We start from the raw sequence: 17,711 nt of genomic DNA on the forward strand, positions 1-17,711 counted from the left end.
GTTTGGAATTAGAAACTCCATCATAACCTCTTCTTGTACCCTTTTGCCTGAAAGACCCTATTCCGCAGTTGTGTTAGGTTTCTGTAGGGCTTGAGCAGAGACAACTGAAAGCCACAAAGACCACACAACTCCAAGCGTGATCCCAGCAGCATGCACCTTCTTCTTATGGTGATAAAGCTCCTCTTTCCTGATGAAAAGCATTCTCAGCCAAGATGTGCTCTCCATAAAACATAGAAGGAAACATGGCTAAGGCTTCCACCGGCCTGCAGACATTACCTGTTCTGGGACCTAGGGCTGTAGGCACGGCCAGTTTAGGCCAGTGATTTCTCTTTGCAAGAGTACAATTGCTTTGTGTGCGAGGGAGGATGTGGTGATGCTGTGCACGGGTCGTCCCAACTCACCTCTGAACATTTCCCCAAACTGCCACAAAAAAACCCTGCAATCACCGTCGAAACCTGTCTACAGCGTGGTGCTCCCCTGTATGCTCCTGTGTGCATGTTGCTCCCATATACATGGTGCGTGGTCCCCAGCATGGTGCTCCTGTGTACAGGGCGCATGGTCCTCAGCGTGGTGCTCCTGTGTCTCTGCACATGAAGGGAGCTTGGCCGCTGTGTGGCCGCTCATGGAGGAGGTGTCAGAAAAATTGCAGTAACTTTCACATGAAGTGGCAGAGCACTCCCATTAGGCTGTAGCCTTTCTTGTCTCGGCCCCAGTCGCCTCTTCCAGGCCACCAGGACTCAGTGCTGTCTCCCAACACCTCACCTTCCATGCTGAGGGAGTCAGCTGTCAAATCATTGCTGCCCAGCTCAGTCCTCCTCCAGGCCAGGCACCCACTCACCCCACGACTGGGGGCGGCTGCAGGTCTCCTGCAGCGCTCTGCTGCTTTGCTTCATTTCTCTCTGGTCTGTCAAATAGGAAAGAAAAACGTGCAGTGCAAAATTCCTATCCCCCCCCCCCCCCCCCGACTGCTTTTTAATCGTATATTTTTTTGAATTTGTCTGGTTACATTGGCTCTGTCTTGTCCTGCTTTATTGTAGCACATCTGTATGCCTGGAAACCAGCAGCACTGACACAGAAGTTCAGGAAAAGAAGAGAGGTGAAATTAGATTACTGTTTTCCCCCCTCATTCTTGAATAAAATCAATGTTTTGGAAATCTTTTGCTTGTTAACAGTACTATGTAATTAATGTCTCTCATTTCACTCTAATATGAAACTCTCTGAGACCTGCGCTGTTCACGTTCCTGAGTTCTCATAGAGTTAACAAAAATGTGGTTACACCGAGCTTTCATTGTATGCGGTGCCAGTTATGCGCTCGGGGCTTTGTTAGGGACCGGCTGCGCGCGCGCCCACGTGACCGTCTCAGACACCTCACACAATGGCATAAAAAGGCTCTCGTCTTGTCAGCAACACCACATTTGGCAAAAAAAAAAAGAAAGAAAAAGATTTTAAACAATTGTCTTCTGTTGCAAGAGCATATATTTTAGTAGATAGCTCTGACGTATCACCTTTTAATGCAATTAATACAGTATTAATTTAGGTGCTGACAGCATCACATATTATTTAAGGAACTGATTTTGATCACCAAAATTCCTACTGCAAATTAAATTTATCACTGACTGCCATGGACTTAATTCTGAAATTTTCCTAGTCTGTTCTTGATCGTGCTTTTTTGCCTCACTGAGAAATGCGTGATGGCTGCACCGCGACCTGCCTTCCCTCATATATCACAAGCTATTTTGCCTGGCACTGCCAGTGAGACTCCTGTTTAGCCAGACTATCTTTCACAATGCTTAGAAGACTGAACAGCTGAAAATTATGTTGAAAATGAGTACAGGTTATGAAGTAGCACTACATATAAGGTACTTGCCTGCTGACACATACTGTTTCTTCTGTGAAGATCACTGTTGAACTTCTTCTGACCCAAGACATATGGAAGTCAAACCTGGCAGAGAGTACAGCAATATATAGTAAATGGAGTTAATGTTCCCATTTACAGAAAAAATCTAACTGATTTAAGTCTTACTCTAACTGAGAAACATAATCACCATAATATGTCCATTGAGCTACGTCCAAAGCTCATGGAAACCAATGTCACTGCTTTCCTTTCCTGCAGCCACCACTGGATCAGGACCTCCCAGTGGCAGGTGGCATAGCTGCTATGAGATGAGCTGCTTACAAAGCTTAAAATACACGTAGCATTTTTGTATTAAAGAAATACCACTTGATACTGGGGAAAAATAGAATTATTATGCAAAATGCTTAGTACTAAAAGAACATTTTCTGTTAGAAGAAAAGTTATTTGTCTCAGGTGTGTTACACGTGCTCAGAGATTGCTATTGAACACGATCCCAGTAGGAGAAACTGCTTGTACAGCAATTTCCCATTGTGCCTTCTGCTGGGTTGATGCGTACATTCACCTTCACCTCGAGGTTCTCTTGTAACCAGCAGTATCGTGGCAGGAGCAGACCTACATTTCCTCTGGCTTGGAAATAATTCCTAAGCTTGCCAAAGAAGCAAAGGCAATCTGAGGAGTTTGCACTGCGGTTCAAGTAAAAACTCCCTGCTTCTCCCTTGTGAAACGTTTTCTTTTGCCAGGTTTCCAGTGCTTGTATCATGCATTTGGTAACCAGCAGAGGGGAGGGACCTGTTTTGTATTCCCAGTGTTCATGGGTCTCACTGTCAGGGCCAAAGGAGGGTTGTCTCTTGCAATATTCCCACTAGCAGAGGTGAGGATTAGCTCTTACAGACCTTCACAGACAGTGAAGGAGCAGCTTCAGCTTTCACTACTGTTTGCAGTTTTTCTCCTGATAACAAAATATGAGGCTATTGACGCAAGGGGAAAAGAACAGAGGCAGCGTTAGGGAGGGTGAAGAGCAATACTTGACAAGTGTGAGCAAGGAGAGACGGGAAAAATCACACCAAGGTGGCAGGGGTCACGCAGCAGGGAATAGGGAAAGGTGAAGAGCAAGGACTGGGAAACACATACCCTGAAACCAAAGCATTAATTAAGCTGGGAGGTGAGTGGGTGACCCGGGGTTTGGCCCCCAGGAGAAGCTGTTTAGTGGTGGCCTCTGCTCGTAGCAACATGCTGCCAGTAACACGGCAACTCCCAAAATCACTGACTTTGTGCAAAAAGGCTTGTGGTTTGATGGGTGGGTTTGGCGCGTTGGTCCGGGCAGGCTTAGAGGAATCTTGTCTGCCTGGAAGAACACATGAAAAGAAACCAGAGCAGCCCTGCAAACCGCCAGGCACTCATGAAAGGGGACACTATTTGACAAAATAGTTTTGGCTAGCAATTGCTTCATAGACCCCTTTTCTCCATGAGCTCAGAGCGAAGTATTGGAGGTGAAAAAACATGCTCTGGTCCCTGCTCTGTGGCAGTGACCTTGGCCTGGAAAAGGTGCTGAGGGCTTCTGTCCTACCTCCTTTCCACTTTGGCCACCCAGGGCTATGCCATGCACTAAAGTTGGTGGCAAAAAACCCTGATGCACCAGTCAGCAACTGGTCTACTCCTAAAGGGCACATCAACATACGCTTCAGTTTGGGCAGTAGCCACCAGCCAGTCAATTTGCTTTCAGGCCACATGGGTCTGCTGCAAGGATGGACCTTCTCCAGCAGATTGGGCTCCACCCAAAATCTGCCAAAGCTGTAATGCTTTGGTGTAGAACAGGCAAAGAGTCTCTAGGCCAGAGAGAGAAAGTGTGAAATGAGCTCAACTGGGGGTAAAAGCACTAACACAACGGAGGGGAAACCTGGGCTTTCTTCCCTATTGTGGCCACCCCTTATGTGCTGTATTCAGTAATGGTTTCACATACAAATGGAATAAGCCTTAAATCAGTTGTGTAACAATTCAGAAAAGTTTAGGTATTTCTTTGGTTTGCTGGCTACTGGGTTCACACCACTGAAAAGTCACATAGATGCCTTCTCCCAGAGGTTGTTTCTGGCCAGCACTGTTCCAGGGAGCGATGTACACGTACAGGCTTAAACTACCATGGAAACAACTCTAAAATGAGATTGTTCACTTGATGACGGACGCACTTGTACTTCCCTCTGAGCTTCATGCACCAAACATCAAGTAGCTGATGTAGAATTTCTTTTTTTTTCTATGATGTTGTAAATTAATTGCAGGGAAAAGAGTTTCTCTTTCAAGATCAGCATTCCTTAGTCAGGCTTTCTGCTGTATGAGACAGCTCAGTTTGGGATGAGCCTAAAGGGCTGCCTTCTAAAAACATCATAAACATGATTATTTTTTAACCAATACCACATATCAGCTAAAGAAATCTGCTGCCTCTTATCCCTGCTAGAGGTATAGGTTAAGACAAATTGCTGCAAGACAGCAGCACCTCAGGTGTTTCTACTGAAGAGGAGGAGGTGGGGAGTTTGGGTGGCCTGGCAGGCAGCAGAACATCTCCAGAAGTGTGCAGGGAGCAAAATAGCAAGCACGACTACGTTCAGCAAGCTTTGGCCCTTGAGGCAGACAAAACAGTCCAAGTTCTCCATCTGAAAGATCTGCCATGTGCTGGCCATAACTGTTTCTGATGTGACCTCCTGTCACATATTCCTTTCTCTGACCACAGAGATTTCCTTCTGAGGAAATCGATCTTAGCAAGACTCTGATAGCAAATGCGCGTGCATGTCTGCCATTGGGTGAGACGTGCCCTCGCAATATTTATCACCTGGAGCATCCGTAGGAAATCGGCTTTCAGTCAGGGTCTCTGTATGACCAAACCCAGTTGCTTATGGGTTGAAAATGATTCATGAGAAGATTAGTTTCCTGTGCTTGATCTCCCTGCCTGTACTGAAGAAAGGTTTTTCTCAGAAGTTGAAATATTGTGCTGATAACAACAGTGCTTTTTCTTGAATTTGACCCAATTAAGTCTGGTACCTTGCTGGGCATCCTGGGATAGGCCCTCCTTTTTGACCCTGGCAATATTTGTATTGCCTTTCTTAACCACAGAGAAACAGACCTTTTATAGAGGCCAAACCATGACTCGTTATAGTCATGATCTCAATTTGCAAAGCCAGTAAAGCTGTTTTGAAGGCCTTTGCTACTGTGTTAGTTACCTTCCTGAATCAAGAAGCTTGGATCTATTGATTCCTCTAGCAACAGCTCAGCAAAGTGATTGTCATGAACTAGAAATGATGGGCTATAAATGCTCATCGTCAAAACCTTTTCAAAGAAAAAGCAGCCCAAGCCCTTAAAGGATTCCTAGCATTCTCCTTGGTACCTGCATTTTCTGTAAGATAGTTTGGGAAGTTGAATGCTAATTTCCCCCATAAGTTGAGAATCATACAAAAATAAGTTGTAGCAGAGTTTCCAGAGCTGCATTCAAATGAGCCAGCTTATGTCAAATTCCTTCTCCCTCGCACGCACTCCTAGGGTCTGCCAGGAACACTGCGGCTGGGGGAGCCCGGCGGGCTTCTGCTGGAGACGTAAAGACCAGAGCAGGAGTTCTCAGGCACGGCTAGTGCATGCGGCTACCTGCTGCAGGAGACATTAATAAAAAAATTTTGCTTTTATTATTTTGCTCTTTTAAAGTTAGGATACAACTCTAATGTGCATCATGATGTGAGTGAGGAATCACTGCAGGTTCTGGATGGATATACCTCCAGGCTCTGTTGTCATAAAACATCAAAACCCTGCCAGGGCCAACATGCCCCAGGACTGCAAAGTTAAGGCAGATCACCTTCTGCAATCGGTACAGATAGGAGAGCAACACACCTACGCTATAGCTCACTGTCTTCAGCTCCCAACCTGAATGATCTATTAACATCTGGGGCATCTTGACATGAATCCAGACTAGTGCCCAAATGCACCCCCGGGGATTTTCAAAGGAGGTCTCACACTGCTCCCCCGCCCAGCCCTGCAGGCTCACATGATTCCCACCACAAGCCCTGCAAGACCCCTGATGAGGTGAGTCTCCTGGTGGTTGCTTCCACCACAGGAACTCTGCAGGCAGGGCACAGCAGTCACCCTGCAGCACCAGGGTGGAGCTGCCACTGCTTCGCCCCTTGGGAGTGGGGACCTTTTCCAGCAGGACATGGGAATTCCTCCGTTAATGAGAGGAAACTAACTGACAGGAGCAGGCAAACATGAGAGCGGGCTGGAGAGGTGTTTCCCAGGACAGGCACCTCCATCGCTGCCAGCAGCACAGTGCCTCAGCTCCCAGCCTCCTCCACCAGACCAAATGCAGCCCCCGTTGGTGCACCTCTAGCCCATGGTGGCAGCGAGGATGCCACTGACACCGAGAAGTCTTTTTCCTCCTGGTAACAATCATCTTAGAAGAAGACAGCAGCACAAGACAGCTCCCCCTTGACTCAGGAACCTCCTTCCCTGCGCTGGGAATGGCTGTGCCTTTCGGAAGGCAGAGCACAAAACAACTTGTAGATGGTCTTATTTCTCTGAGGCCCTTTTGCTTGCCTGTTTCTCCTTGCACTGCAGAAATCTGTCCCAGGGTGCTGCTGGAGGAGCAGACGGAGCTGGGATACTTGCTTAAAAATACAGGGGAGAGGTTTCACTTTCTTGCATTTAAACAAACAAACAAATCTATACATTGTTTCTGTGATTGCTCTCCTGATGCAAAAAACACATCCACCCTTACCTAGAAGACTTAGCACTGCTCCCCCCAACATCACATCCCAACAGGTTTCTGCAGAGTAACAAAACACGCTGTGAAGCACTGTTCTTTTCTTGTTAATTTTGAATTCTTTTGCTTGACAGTTCGTAGTAACATCCCGTGTTATTCACTTCCTCCCTGCTGAGCTTAAACAGTCCAAATCGTTCAGTCTTTCTCCCAGAAAATCCTTTTCACATCTTTGCTAGGCTCTGATCCTTAGAAAGTTCAATAATTGCAGCACAAAGGCTGGTCCCTTGTTAAACTGACTGCAGAGCTACCAAGGAATTTTATAGGATTCGCTCTTATTCTGGCAATGTACTGAAACTTAACTCACCTAGGCTACTGCCTGGGGTTCTGGGGATTTAGCTGATGTGAGGAGTTACTTGCTCCTTCTCTCTTCCTTTGTGGGATTCTCCAGTTGAAGCTGGAGGAGAAATCATGCTATTTCGTGATAAGAGACCAACAACACAGGCAAGGATGTCCTCCCTTGGGGGTGAGCACGCTTTTTTTTTTTAAATATGCGAAAATACACATTTGACATCGCCTCTGGGGATGAGGTGGGCTTTTATTATAAGAAATACTTTTTGCCTGAAGGTCAGCAGACATGACTGCTTCAGTGTAATGTGGTCATCTCTCTGGATGAACAGTCATACAGATATAAATACATAGTGCAATCTATAGATACTTCTTTGAAGTATACCACTTCAAGTACATTGGCTATAGGAGCTGTCCTAGATACAAGAACATGTATATGAACAAGTCTCATTGCAAGAGACACCTGGGCTCCTATCCTCCAACCAACCTGAACTGAATGGACACACTGCTAGAGAATTCAAATTATTTCCTTTTCAGTTCCCTCAGCTGACATTAAGCCTATCAAAGACTGCTCTTCCTCCTGTTGTCTTTCAAAACTTGTCTTTTTTTATTTATTATTTTTTAAAACTTTCACCTTTATTCCTGATAAGGTTACCGATACAGCCAGAATTCATCAGAGGGGAAAAAACCCAAAGCTTTATTTCTTAAGTTAATGGAAATCAGACTGTAAATCTTTCGATATTTATTCTTTTGGTTACCACCATAGAGTTGTCGTGGATGTCATGTCTGGGGCTAGAGAAAAGACAAAAGAGAAAATGTTTTTCGATGTAATGAGGAGGGGAGACTTTTGGGATTATTTTTTTTCCAGAGGTACCGAGGCTGATGGTTTTGCCGTGATGGTGGGCCCCTTCCTTTGCCTTAGTGACACAGCTTTACCCTGAGCTGAAAAGTTTCCTCTTCACTTCCAAGTAGGGTATTTTTAAAAGTATTAATTAAAGACTAGAAATGCAAATACTACACTTATATTGCCTTGCATAATACATGCTGAAAGCAGAAATAATCTTCATGACTGGAGGAAGGATACTGCTTATTCAGCAAACATACTAAGAAATAAAACAATATTTCATATTTTAAACCAGTAAAGCACTTTTAGTGGTTTGGCACAAGTGAAATGTCAGTAGTTTAAGTTACATAGATAACAAGGATGTTCCTGTTCATTTCCCAGAAAGGACAAAGAGGCTTCATGTTTTATGAACCAGAATTTTAGTGTAAAAACAAAATAGAGGACTTACAAGTATCTAGGCACATTGTACATGACACAACCCACCAGTGCTTTGAACACTTCCCCCCCCTGTGACTGTGAACCAGGAACAATTATTTAAATAAATAAATCAATGAATAGATAAATAAAGGAAGAAGACGCTAGTAAACCTAACTCTCCTTGTACTGGGGAGAAGACCCATCCTTGAGGAGTTCTTCTGAGAGAAACCAAAACAGCCTGCTTGTGTGTGGGAAGAACCAGCCACCCAACGCCTTTTTTTTTTCTTTTTTTTTTAAAGCGTACAAACTCAAACTCAGGAAACAGCCGTAGCTCAAAGAAGGAGCTGGTTTAATGCTAGGTTTTGTTCTTTCCAGACCTCTCAAGTCCGAACTGCTGGCTCCCCTGCTCGGCTCCAGCGGGCCTTGCTTTCCAAAGCTTTCACCTCCTGCACAGCTGGAAGCACCAGGCAACAGAGGGACACGCGTTTTCAGTACCTGCCCTTCTGTCAAACTTCCACCATTTTGCGTAAACGCAGGTAGAACCAGTACAATAAAGATTTAGACAATTCTAGGAAGCTTTCAGCACTCACGTCAGGAAGGAATACAGCTGCTTGGCTGCTGCCTTGACATTGTCCCCTGCCCCAAGGTGGGGGGCAGCCAGAAATGGCCCTCACCAAGTGCCACATGCTACTTCTCTGAGAAACGCCGCATTGCGGAGAAAGCAAAACTCAGATCATGTTCAAGTCCCATTCATACTCACATCCTTGGAATCCAAAAAAATTACTTGAACAAGAAATCAAAGTTGAGCTTGATACTCTCATTTTCTTTCTCTATTTGCTTTTTGTGAACATCTACAGAAATTGTTCTGTTCAGAAGTGTCTCCAGGACTGCCACCAGCACTGGTTTGCCTGGGTAAAACCACGCTTCGTGAGGGCAGCAACAATCTGGGCTGCTTTTCCCAGCTATGACAAACAAGAGGGTCACCCTGTTGCTCCTCACCTGTAGCCAGCTCCCACATCCTCTGGCCAGCAACGGAGGAAATGACCGACACTGTCCTTGAAGGATTTTTCCAAGGACTCAGCTATCTTCAGAGATTTTCTCCTTTCATTTCACAAAAAAGAAAACAAACAAACAAACAAAAAAGGACACTGGAGGTAGAAAAACATTTGATTAAACAATTAGCTGAAGTGCTGTGATGCCTCGGTGGTACCGGTACCTGGGACACAATACAGTGATTTAACTGCATCCTTCCCTACTCAAATTATGCACATGCAAATGTGCCGTGATTGCTGTATCAGTGGCTTTACTCCATGAAGACAACTGCTTCTTTGGTGAGGAAATACAAATATTTCTCAGATAGATACAGGTATTTGGAAACACCAACATACTGCTATTCTGAAAATACAACCAGCCAGACTAAGCACTTTTAAATATATACCTCATTTCCACGTCCACTGACAGCATACAGCAGTCACTGGCTGAAATGCTCCGAGCCAGGCTACGCAGGCACTTGGAAGAGGTGACAGAAGCTCAGAAGGGATCAGAGTGTGAATTAAACCCATGCTCCTAAATCCCATTAACTGTTCAAAGTGGATACAGTCTATCTTTTCTGTCCCTTCTCCTTGCCCATCAATACCAGCTTCTCTAGTCACCATCATCTCTCTCTCTCTCTCCCTCCCTGAAGCTCTTTGCTAGTGTCTCACTCAAATCCTTTCTGATATTTTGCCTGTGAGAACCAGGGTGGGGATGAGGGGGTTTGTAAAGGTAATGTTAAGGTGCAGTTATGCCTTATATATAAGGAAGAGGTGGAATGTTAATTTCAGCTCATTCCCCGCCCAAGGCTTATTTCGCACCCAATCATGAACTTGGCTCACGTTGCAGTCACGTTTTCCATCAGAGACCAACAGCGAGAAGCTCTGATGCAACCTGATAGCAAAGAGATGCCCCGAGCGTGGCGCAGGTCCTGCCCTGCCTGCGGGCAGGAGAGGGGAAGCGCTCCGCAGCAAGCTGGGGCCCTGCCAAGGCAGCGCTGCTCCCAGAGGCTGCCAGCTCCGACCGGAGCAGCACAACGAGCACGCACTAATCCCCACGTCATCTTCGTACGTCCGAGAGATGCCTGCTGTGCTCGTGGTTGTCCAAAGAGATGGCTCGTTAGCGTTACAGACACTAACACCAGCCTAAGTTTTGAAGCACATGTCCCATTACATGCTGGTTTCAGGCATCCACCCCACGGCTCAAGTGCTGAGGCTTTCAGGTTTCACCATTTCAAATTAAAAAGCTGCGAGAGGAAAGATTGATTTCTGACTTGAGAAACCAGAAATTGCCACGCTTAACCAAGCCCTTGGGGACAGCATGTCCAGCGCTGCGGCCACATTCAGACCCCTCACACAAACTCTACAGCTTCACTCTAACCCTAAACAAAGGGTTACTCAACCTTCAGGACTTCCAAAGCATCGTTAGCATTTGCCATTATAATCCAGAGAGTCACATATGAGGGTCTAACACCCTTTTAATTCCTGATGACTTCTTCACCTTACAACACTTTGAATTTCAGCTTTATTGAGAGTCCCCACGCTCGGTGCAAGAGGAATCAAAAAGCTCCCACTCCACTGACTCTGCATCATACTCCGTCTTTTATGTAATGCGTATCACATAATGCACAACATGAGTGTAATGAACTGAAAAGTGGATGTTTACATAAATGGACATTAAAATATTTAACTGCCCTTCCTAACAGCAACAGACAAAAATGGGAAAGTATAACAGAAAAAAAACACTTCTATATAATAAAAAAGGTCAGCAAAAATGGAAATGGGGTGAGTGCCTACCACCACTCACGCCTTTTCTCCCTCCACTTTACACACCTCCTCCTTTTGGGACTGCAAGGTCTATGGGCCACCTCTCCTGTTTTCCCAGCTATTCACACAGCCTCTCACAGGCCGAAGTTCTAGATACTAAGAAAATAAATTTTGCTGCATTATAGAATCACACTGTGAGCACTTTAAAGATAATTAATATTGTACACATAGAAATTACTCCACAACCTTTTTTGTTCAATAAAAATTAACTTTCATAATTTATGCTTAATTCAGTAATTACAAAAAGCTGCACTTTCCTCAATGAATGCACACAATTATTTATAGAAAAAAGATGACTAACAAAGCAAGTTTCTTTTCTGAAAATTGCATGAATTTTTTGCTATTTCACAGGCTGAACTATATTTTGTATGTAATGTGCCTACTGCTGCTGTCTGATTTCCTTAGGATCTTGAGGCTACTACTTCACCTGTGAACTGTTCAAAACTAGATCTCAAACTGAGGGGATGCAGAGCACATGCCGGCATGATTTGGGAAGTCAGGAAAATCCCGGCTAGACTGGACTGGATCGCCAGCACCGTCTGCAGGGCTCCGCACAGGCAGAGCGGCGCAGTCCCCGCGCCGCCTTTCTCAGGCGAGCTGTGCCAGAGCTCACAGGGATGGCCACAACGGCCGGTGGCCACTTCGCACCCTCGTAAGGCCGAAAGCAAGGGCAGGTTCCTGATAGGTATCATTGCTTGGAAGCTCTGTGTAGAACAGGGCATCGTCCGTTTTCCTGCACAGCAACCTGCAGGTAACTCAGTGATACCAACCCGATTCTAGTCCGGCCACTGACAGTTCTTACAAAGAAAAAGAAAATGTATTTGCCCTGAACTCCTAATTATTATCAAATTGCATGGCTTTATTTCTTCAGAACTAAGGCCTTTTATTGCATTTTGCATCACGATTCAAATTTAGGAATAAAATGCATACATTGAGCCATGATGCATTCTTGACTGCAGTATCTCAGCCGTTTACAACGTTCAATCTAAACACCCTAAACACTTGAAAAACATTATTGCTGATGATGGAATAGCTCCATCTTCTGGAATAAAAGTTACTTTCTTGAAAACCACCTTTATATTTCCAACGTGGATCTATGTGTAAAAATTTCTATTTCAAAACCTAACTTGAATATTTTTACTGATATGGAAGGTGAATCTTGGGTAGAAAATGGGAGGAATTCAGGATAATAATGTGATTTCTGATAAACTTCAGGGAGCATTCATTATTTTCTAATGACACTGAAAACACACATCTGTTGTACAGTGTACCATATTAAAAACTGACCTTATTATTTAAAAAATAGCTGTAATCTGATTTTGAGAACAAGAATTTAAACTGTTTAAGACAAAACACTCAACACACACATACTTAACTTTAGTCCTGATTTAGGGTACTTCAAGCTTCACATTAGAAGTCTGTAGTTTTAAAAAGTGTGTTTGTATCGAAACACCGTCCTAAACAGAGAGTGATTAAAGCCCTGCTGAAGTACTTGAAGTCTGAACTATAGAGAAGGGGCTACAAGAGATCCTTACTGCTATTTATCAAATAACTGAAATGTATGTTTAAACAAAGTATTTCAAGTTAAGCACACGATGCATTTTGGGCAGGTAATTAGTAACAATGGTTCCCATACATAAAATTTAACTTATGGTCAAGTCAGGTGTTCAACTGGAGAGGCCAGAACAAAACGATGATTACAATTTCTGATTTTATCGCTTTTATGTATCATGGGCACATTCTATGGCTGTTGCTTGAAAAAAACCAAGCCTTAATGAACTGAGTTCTTACGTACTTATTCACAAAGGGAAAAGAACATTGAAACTGTTAGTGATCTACTGACTGGTGCTGCGTAGTATTTCTTGATTTCACAGGAAGGGTAGAGCCACCAGAAAAAAAATTGAAAATTAAACATGTACATCTCCATCTACTTTGGGAATAGTGGTATATCTAAAGTTAATACATACTCACGGACACACAAGAATAGCAGAAATTTAAATAAACTTGCTTAACAAAACAAAGCAACTGAAGCTTTATTTCTCTATATAGAAAGAGATGTCCCTATGTGCATTCTTTTAAGCCAAGGAAAATGAAAAAGCCATGCAGCCCTCACAAGAAACAAATCCTAAGGTGGTAATAAATATACACAGAAAGTTTCCCCTTTAGTAGATGATTCCTCTCAACAGATGCTTAACTGTCATTTAGGAGAGCCAAACTTATGACTACTTTATAGTAGAATATTCTACTACATTTTTTTCAGTACAATAGCAAAACCATTGCATGAACCACCATATTGCTCACATCAGTTTAACAAGAGCAAGTAACAAAACTTAAGCAGCTAAACGTATCAGACTCCTTATGCAAAGTAAGCACAATGAAAGGATATAAAACAAATGAAAGGACTTTTCTTCAAAAAAATTATCTTTCAACTTTCTGCAACTTCACGTCTCATATGGCTTTTGAATGCAGGCATTAAGATAAAAGAATTTTCCCACCCATAGTCAAGTATTGACTGTATTTAAATACAGCAATGCAAAGACAAAAAAATTAAAAATTTAGCATACCATATTACTTTATGTAATACAGCATTAAAATCCCTTTTGCTAAGGCTACAAAGGACAGATTTACAGTAGTATGAGGTACCGGCATTTATGGTTAGAAAAGTAAAGGAGGAAAAGAATTATATAGCATTGTCATCAGACATTTCTTTTCTCTTTTTCTTTTTTCCTTTTTTTTTTTTTGAGGGGGTTTTGGTTTTGTTTTTTACAAAATACATGTCTTGATGACCACATGCTTTAAGCTTATATTCATTTATTTTTATATATATATATATATATATATATTATTTGTAGGGGCAATTGAGAGAGAGTCACAAATAAGGAAAGGACACTAAGGTTTTAATAAGGGCAACAAAAAAAAAATGTTTTCACCAGAATAGATTCACATTACAGTACACCAATATTGACAGCATTCTCTTTTGTCTATTTTTGGTACATAAGATGGAATCTCTCTACATAACCTTATAAGGCTTCAGTAACTAAAAAGTAAAAAACCTATTAGTTTACAATTTATTTAAAAATTCTGAAAGACACAGCAAGTTCTAAACTTTAGTAGTGCTACCCATACACAACCATCTGGTTTAAGAACCCATTAAAAGAGCCTCCTTTCAAGGGAGCTTCCAACAGCAGAGTTGTGCAATATGGATGTCTCTTACTACAAGGGGGAAAAAAAAATTACACATGGCACATTCTCATTCATATTTTGCAATGTAAAAAGTTACAAACATACCTAATCAAATAAATAATAAAAAAAGAATCTGAAATGTGTTTGTTATGTATTCTAAAACCACTATGCAGAATAATGGAAACTTTCACTCACAGACTATTTACATGGTAATACCCAGGTGAGGGTACACACTGCTACAAAACTCATAAAACAAAGGGTAAACTTGAAATGTTTTCCATAGTAAAGGTCTAGCAGCATGACTATATCTAATGCTGTTTGTTTTCTTGACGGTTTTTGGAAGTTTGTTTTAATCTATGTCTTCATCCAGTTCATAATTGTCTTTATCATAAATATCTTTTACTAAAAGAACCCGTACGAGCATATTTTCCAAAGTGTTGCGGTCCAGTGAAGTGGCAGTGTACCAGATGGGACTCTCGGCGGAGACAGAGCACTCTGGTTGCAGATAGAACATGTCTGTCCTCTGATTCAGATTCTGTGGGCTACAAGGGGGGAAAATACAGGGGTTAGAAAAACAGCCTCACAGGACAAAACAGTACATTAGCACTTCTGACATCCTCTGCAAACAAAACTCTAACCACAGGCAACTTGCAAAAAGATTAATGGGGAGAAACGCAGTCTCATTCATAGAAGGAGCCATGCTGGGTCTGGTCCAAGCCCAGCCAGTCCCACATCCTCAGAGCAGCCAAAAGCAGACGCCCGGACTGAGCAAGCATACGGGAGACCACAGACTCTTCCAGCTTTCAAAAATTTGCAGCTCCAGGACTTGCTAAACCAGAAAGTACTTTCTATCTATTTAGGAACCCTGACCGACAGATTTGCAGAGAGGCCCAATGCTGACACCAGTAATTGCTTGCACCACAGCCTGATGCAGCTATCTCTGAATATAGAGCCTGGGGTTCCCTTGAAAGTCAAGGATGGTAGTTCTGAGAGACGCACAGAAATACAACAAAAGCTCAAATTCCTCCTCCTCCTATTTTACTTAAAGAGTTGGTCAGTGTAAGTCTTAAAATCCTTTAATTCCTGATCTGCTATACTTCAGAGTTCGTACACATGCTTGATCCAGCTCAGACATATCCTCTAAGCCACTAGACAAGAACCCTCAAGGAAATTCTATCATTTTGTCCATTTATGCAAGTCTCGGAAAATAATTGCCAACTGCATGAGATTCAACAAGGTTAAGTGCCAGGTCCTGCACTTTTGGTGACAACAACCCCATGCAACACTACAGGCTGGGGAAGGAGTGGCTGGAGAGCTGTCTGGCAGAAAAGGACCTGGGGGTGTTGGTTGACAGCCACCTGAACATGAGCCAGCAGTGTGCTCAGGTGGCCGAGAGGGCCAATGGCATCCTGGCTTGTATCAGGAATAGCGTGGCCAGCAGGACCAGGGAAGTGATTGCCCCCCTGTACTCAGCACTGGTGAGGCCACACCTCGAATGCTGTGTTCAGTTTTGGGCCCCTCACTCCAAGAAGGACATCGAGGTGCTGGAGGGTGTCCAAAGGGCAACGAAGTTGGTGAAGGGTCTAGAGAACAAGTCTTACGAGGAGCAGCTGAGGGAGCTGGGGTTGTTTAGCCTGGAGAAGAGGAGGCTGAGGGGAGACCTTACTGCTCTCTACAACTACCTGAAAGGAGGTTGTAGCGAGGTGGGTGTCGGTCTCTTCTCCCACGTAACCAGTGACAGGACGAGAGGAAACGGCCTCAAGTTGTGCCAGGGGAGTTTAGGTTGGATATTAGAAAAAACTTCTTCACCAAAAGGGTAGTCAGGCACTGGACCAGGCTGCCCAGGGAAGTGGTTGAGTCTCCGTCCCTGGAGGTAGTTAAAAGACGGGTAGATGTGGTGCTTGAGGACATGGTTTAGTGGTGGACTTGGCAGTGCTAGGTTAACAGTTGGACCCAACGATCTTAAGGGTCTTTTCCAACCTTAACGATTCTATGATTTTAAGTGCTCACTCATGCTCCCTCCTTCAAAAGTACTGCAGACTTCAGAGGTCAACTGTATTTCATGTTTGTTTGGTAAAAATATGAATTTTTACCAGCTTGTCTTCCCAAACTAGCTGATGAAGTTTCAGGTGTTGCTCTTCACCTGCTGGGGTAAATTTCAGCTTGTTCTACTCTCACATAAATCAGATTAAGAGTCAGATAAGAAGCCAAAATATGATAGTTTAAAATTTTCTAATAATTTAAATATTTTAACCCCCTTCCTACTTTTTTGACAAGCCAGTATTTTTATAGGAACAAGCAATGATATAGTGCTCATAGCTGTGAATGAGAGGATCCTGAAATTTCAGCTGCAACTGTCCACTAATTGCCAAGTATATTTCAAACAGCTGACATTACCTTAAATTTTACAATAGCTTTTAAAGTGTTAAATATTTTATTATTTCATCAAAGATGTGAGGTATGTTATTAGAAGTGGAACCAGGAGAAGCAGTCTGCTGCTCCAGTCAGAAATGGTGACTAATGTCTGTAAGACAACAGGACTTGAAACCACACCACAAACAATGCTCCAAATAGGTTTAAGTGCATTCTTTTCCCCAAAGTCGAGATTTAAAAAAAAAAAAAAAAAAAAAAAAAATTATTTGTTCTCTCCCCCCTACTGGCTTTGTAACTCAGTTCAAAAATCCAGCTTCACCGTTTAGTGATATACCTTCTCCAAACCATGACAGTGGGTAGTGTGAAGCCAAAAAAAAAAAAAATCCCCCTGCAACAATCCAAATTAAACGGAATTTATAAAACCAGGTGCTTGCATTAACAGACAAGTCACTCTTTACATGTTTCTCTCTGTAACATCACATACTTGCTTTTCTGCCTACATTGTACGTAAGCTCTTCCTTCACTTTTAAGAATAAGATGCTGTCTCCTAACACGCTGGGTCTCATACTTCATTTGATTTACTGTGTTGTATATACAGTGTGATTTTATTTCTTTGGTATCACTCGCCTATATTTCACTTAGAGTAACATAAAATCTCCATTAAAATCAGTCACTTGAATGGCTGTTCCAATTAAAGAAAAGTGTTTCCCATGAAATCCTGTTTTCAAACACTTCCAAAACGCTTAGCTGCTAAATTGAGTGGGTTGGGTTGGTTTTTTTTTGGAGGGTGGGGGTGGGGTGGTGGGGTGGTGGTGGTGTGTTTGTTTCTAGAAGAGTTGCCTGAGCTTTTCTTTTTAATGTATTAATTTCTGTGCAGACTGGAAGGACACAAGCTATTTCTAAATGCTGGGTTACTGTCAGTAGTAGTTTTTTCTACTACAAAATATTTTAAACATGCTTTCAAACTAGGTATTTCAAAAGCATCTACATTTCAAATTCCTGATAACTTAAGCAAATCAATTGTCTCAATCCAATTCTTGCTGAAGAAACACGGACCTCACAAATGAAACCTTCAGTAGCAAAACCTACCAGATCCCTTGCTGGT

At 42.9% G+C, this 17,711-nt stretch overlaps 1 protein-coding gene across 10 annotated transcripts in view; it reads right to left on the minus strand.

The window, feature by feature from the left end:
- Positions 1–8,128: 8,128 nt before the first annotated feature.
- The window catches only part of ZMYM2 (zinc finger MYM-type containing 2), a 99,080-nt gene continuing 89,497 nt past the window's right edge, over positions 8,129–17,711 (minus strand). For all 10 annotated transcript variants that reach the window (XM_087756712.1, XM_087756703.1, XM_087756708.1 and 7 more), the window contains one exon: positions 8,129–14,775. In XM_087756712.1, the coding sequence (XP_087612838.1) occupies positions 14,583–14,775 (193 nt within the window). In that variant the 3' untranslated portion in view covers positions 8,129–14,582. The remainder of the gene's footprint in view (positions 14,776–17,711) is intronic.

The sequence above is a fragment of the Nipponia nippon genome, unplaced genomic scaffold (assembly GCF_047370975.1).
Source record: "Nipponia nippon isolate SJK-2023a ecotype South Korea unplaced genomic scaffold, ASM4737097v1 scaffold_2, whole genome shotgun sequence".
Taxonomy (NCBI): Eukaryota; Metazoa; Chordata; class Aves; order Pelecaniformes; family Threskiornithidae; genus Nipponia; species Nipponia nippon.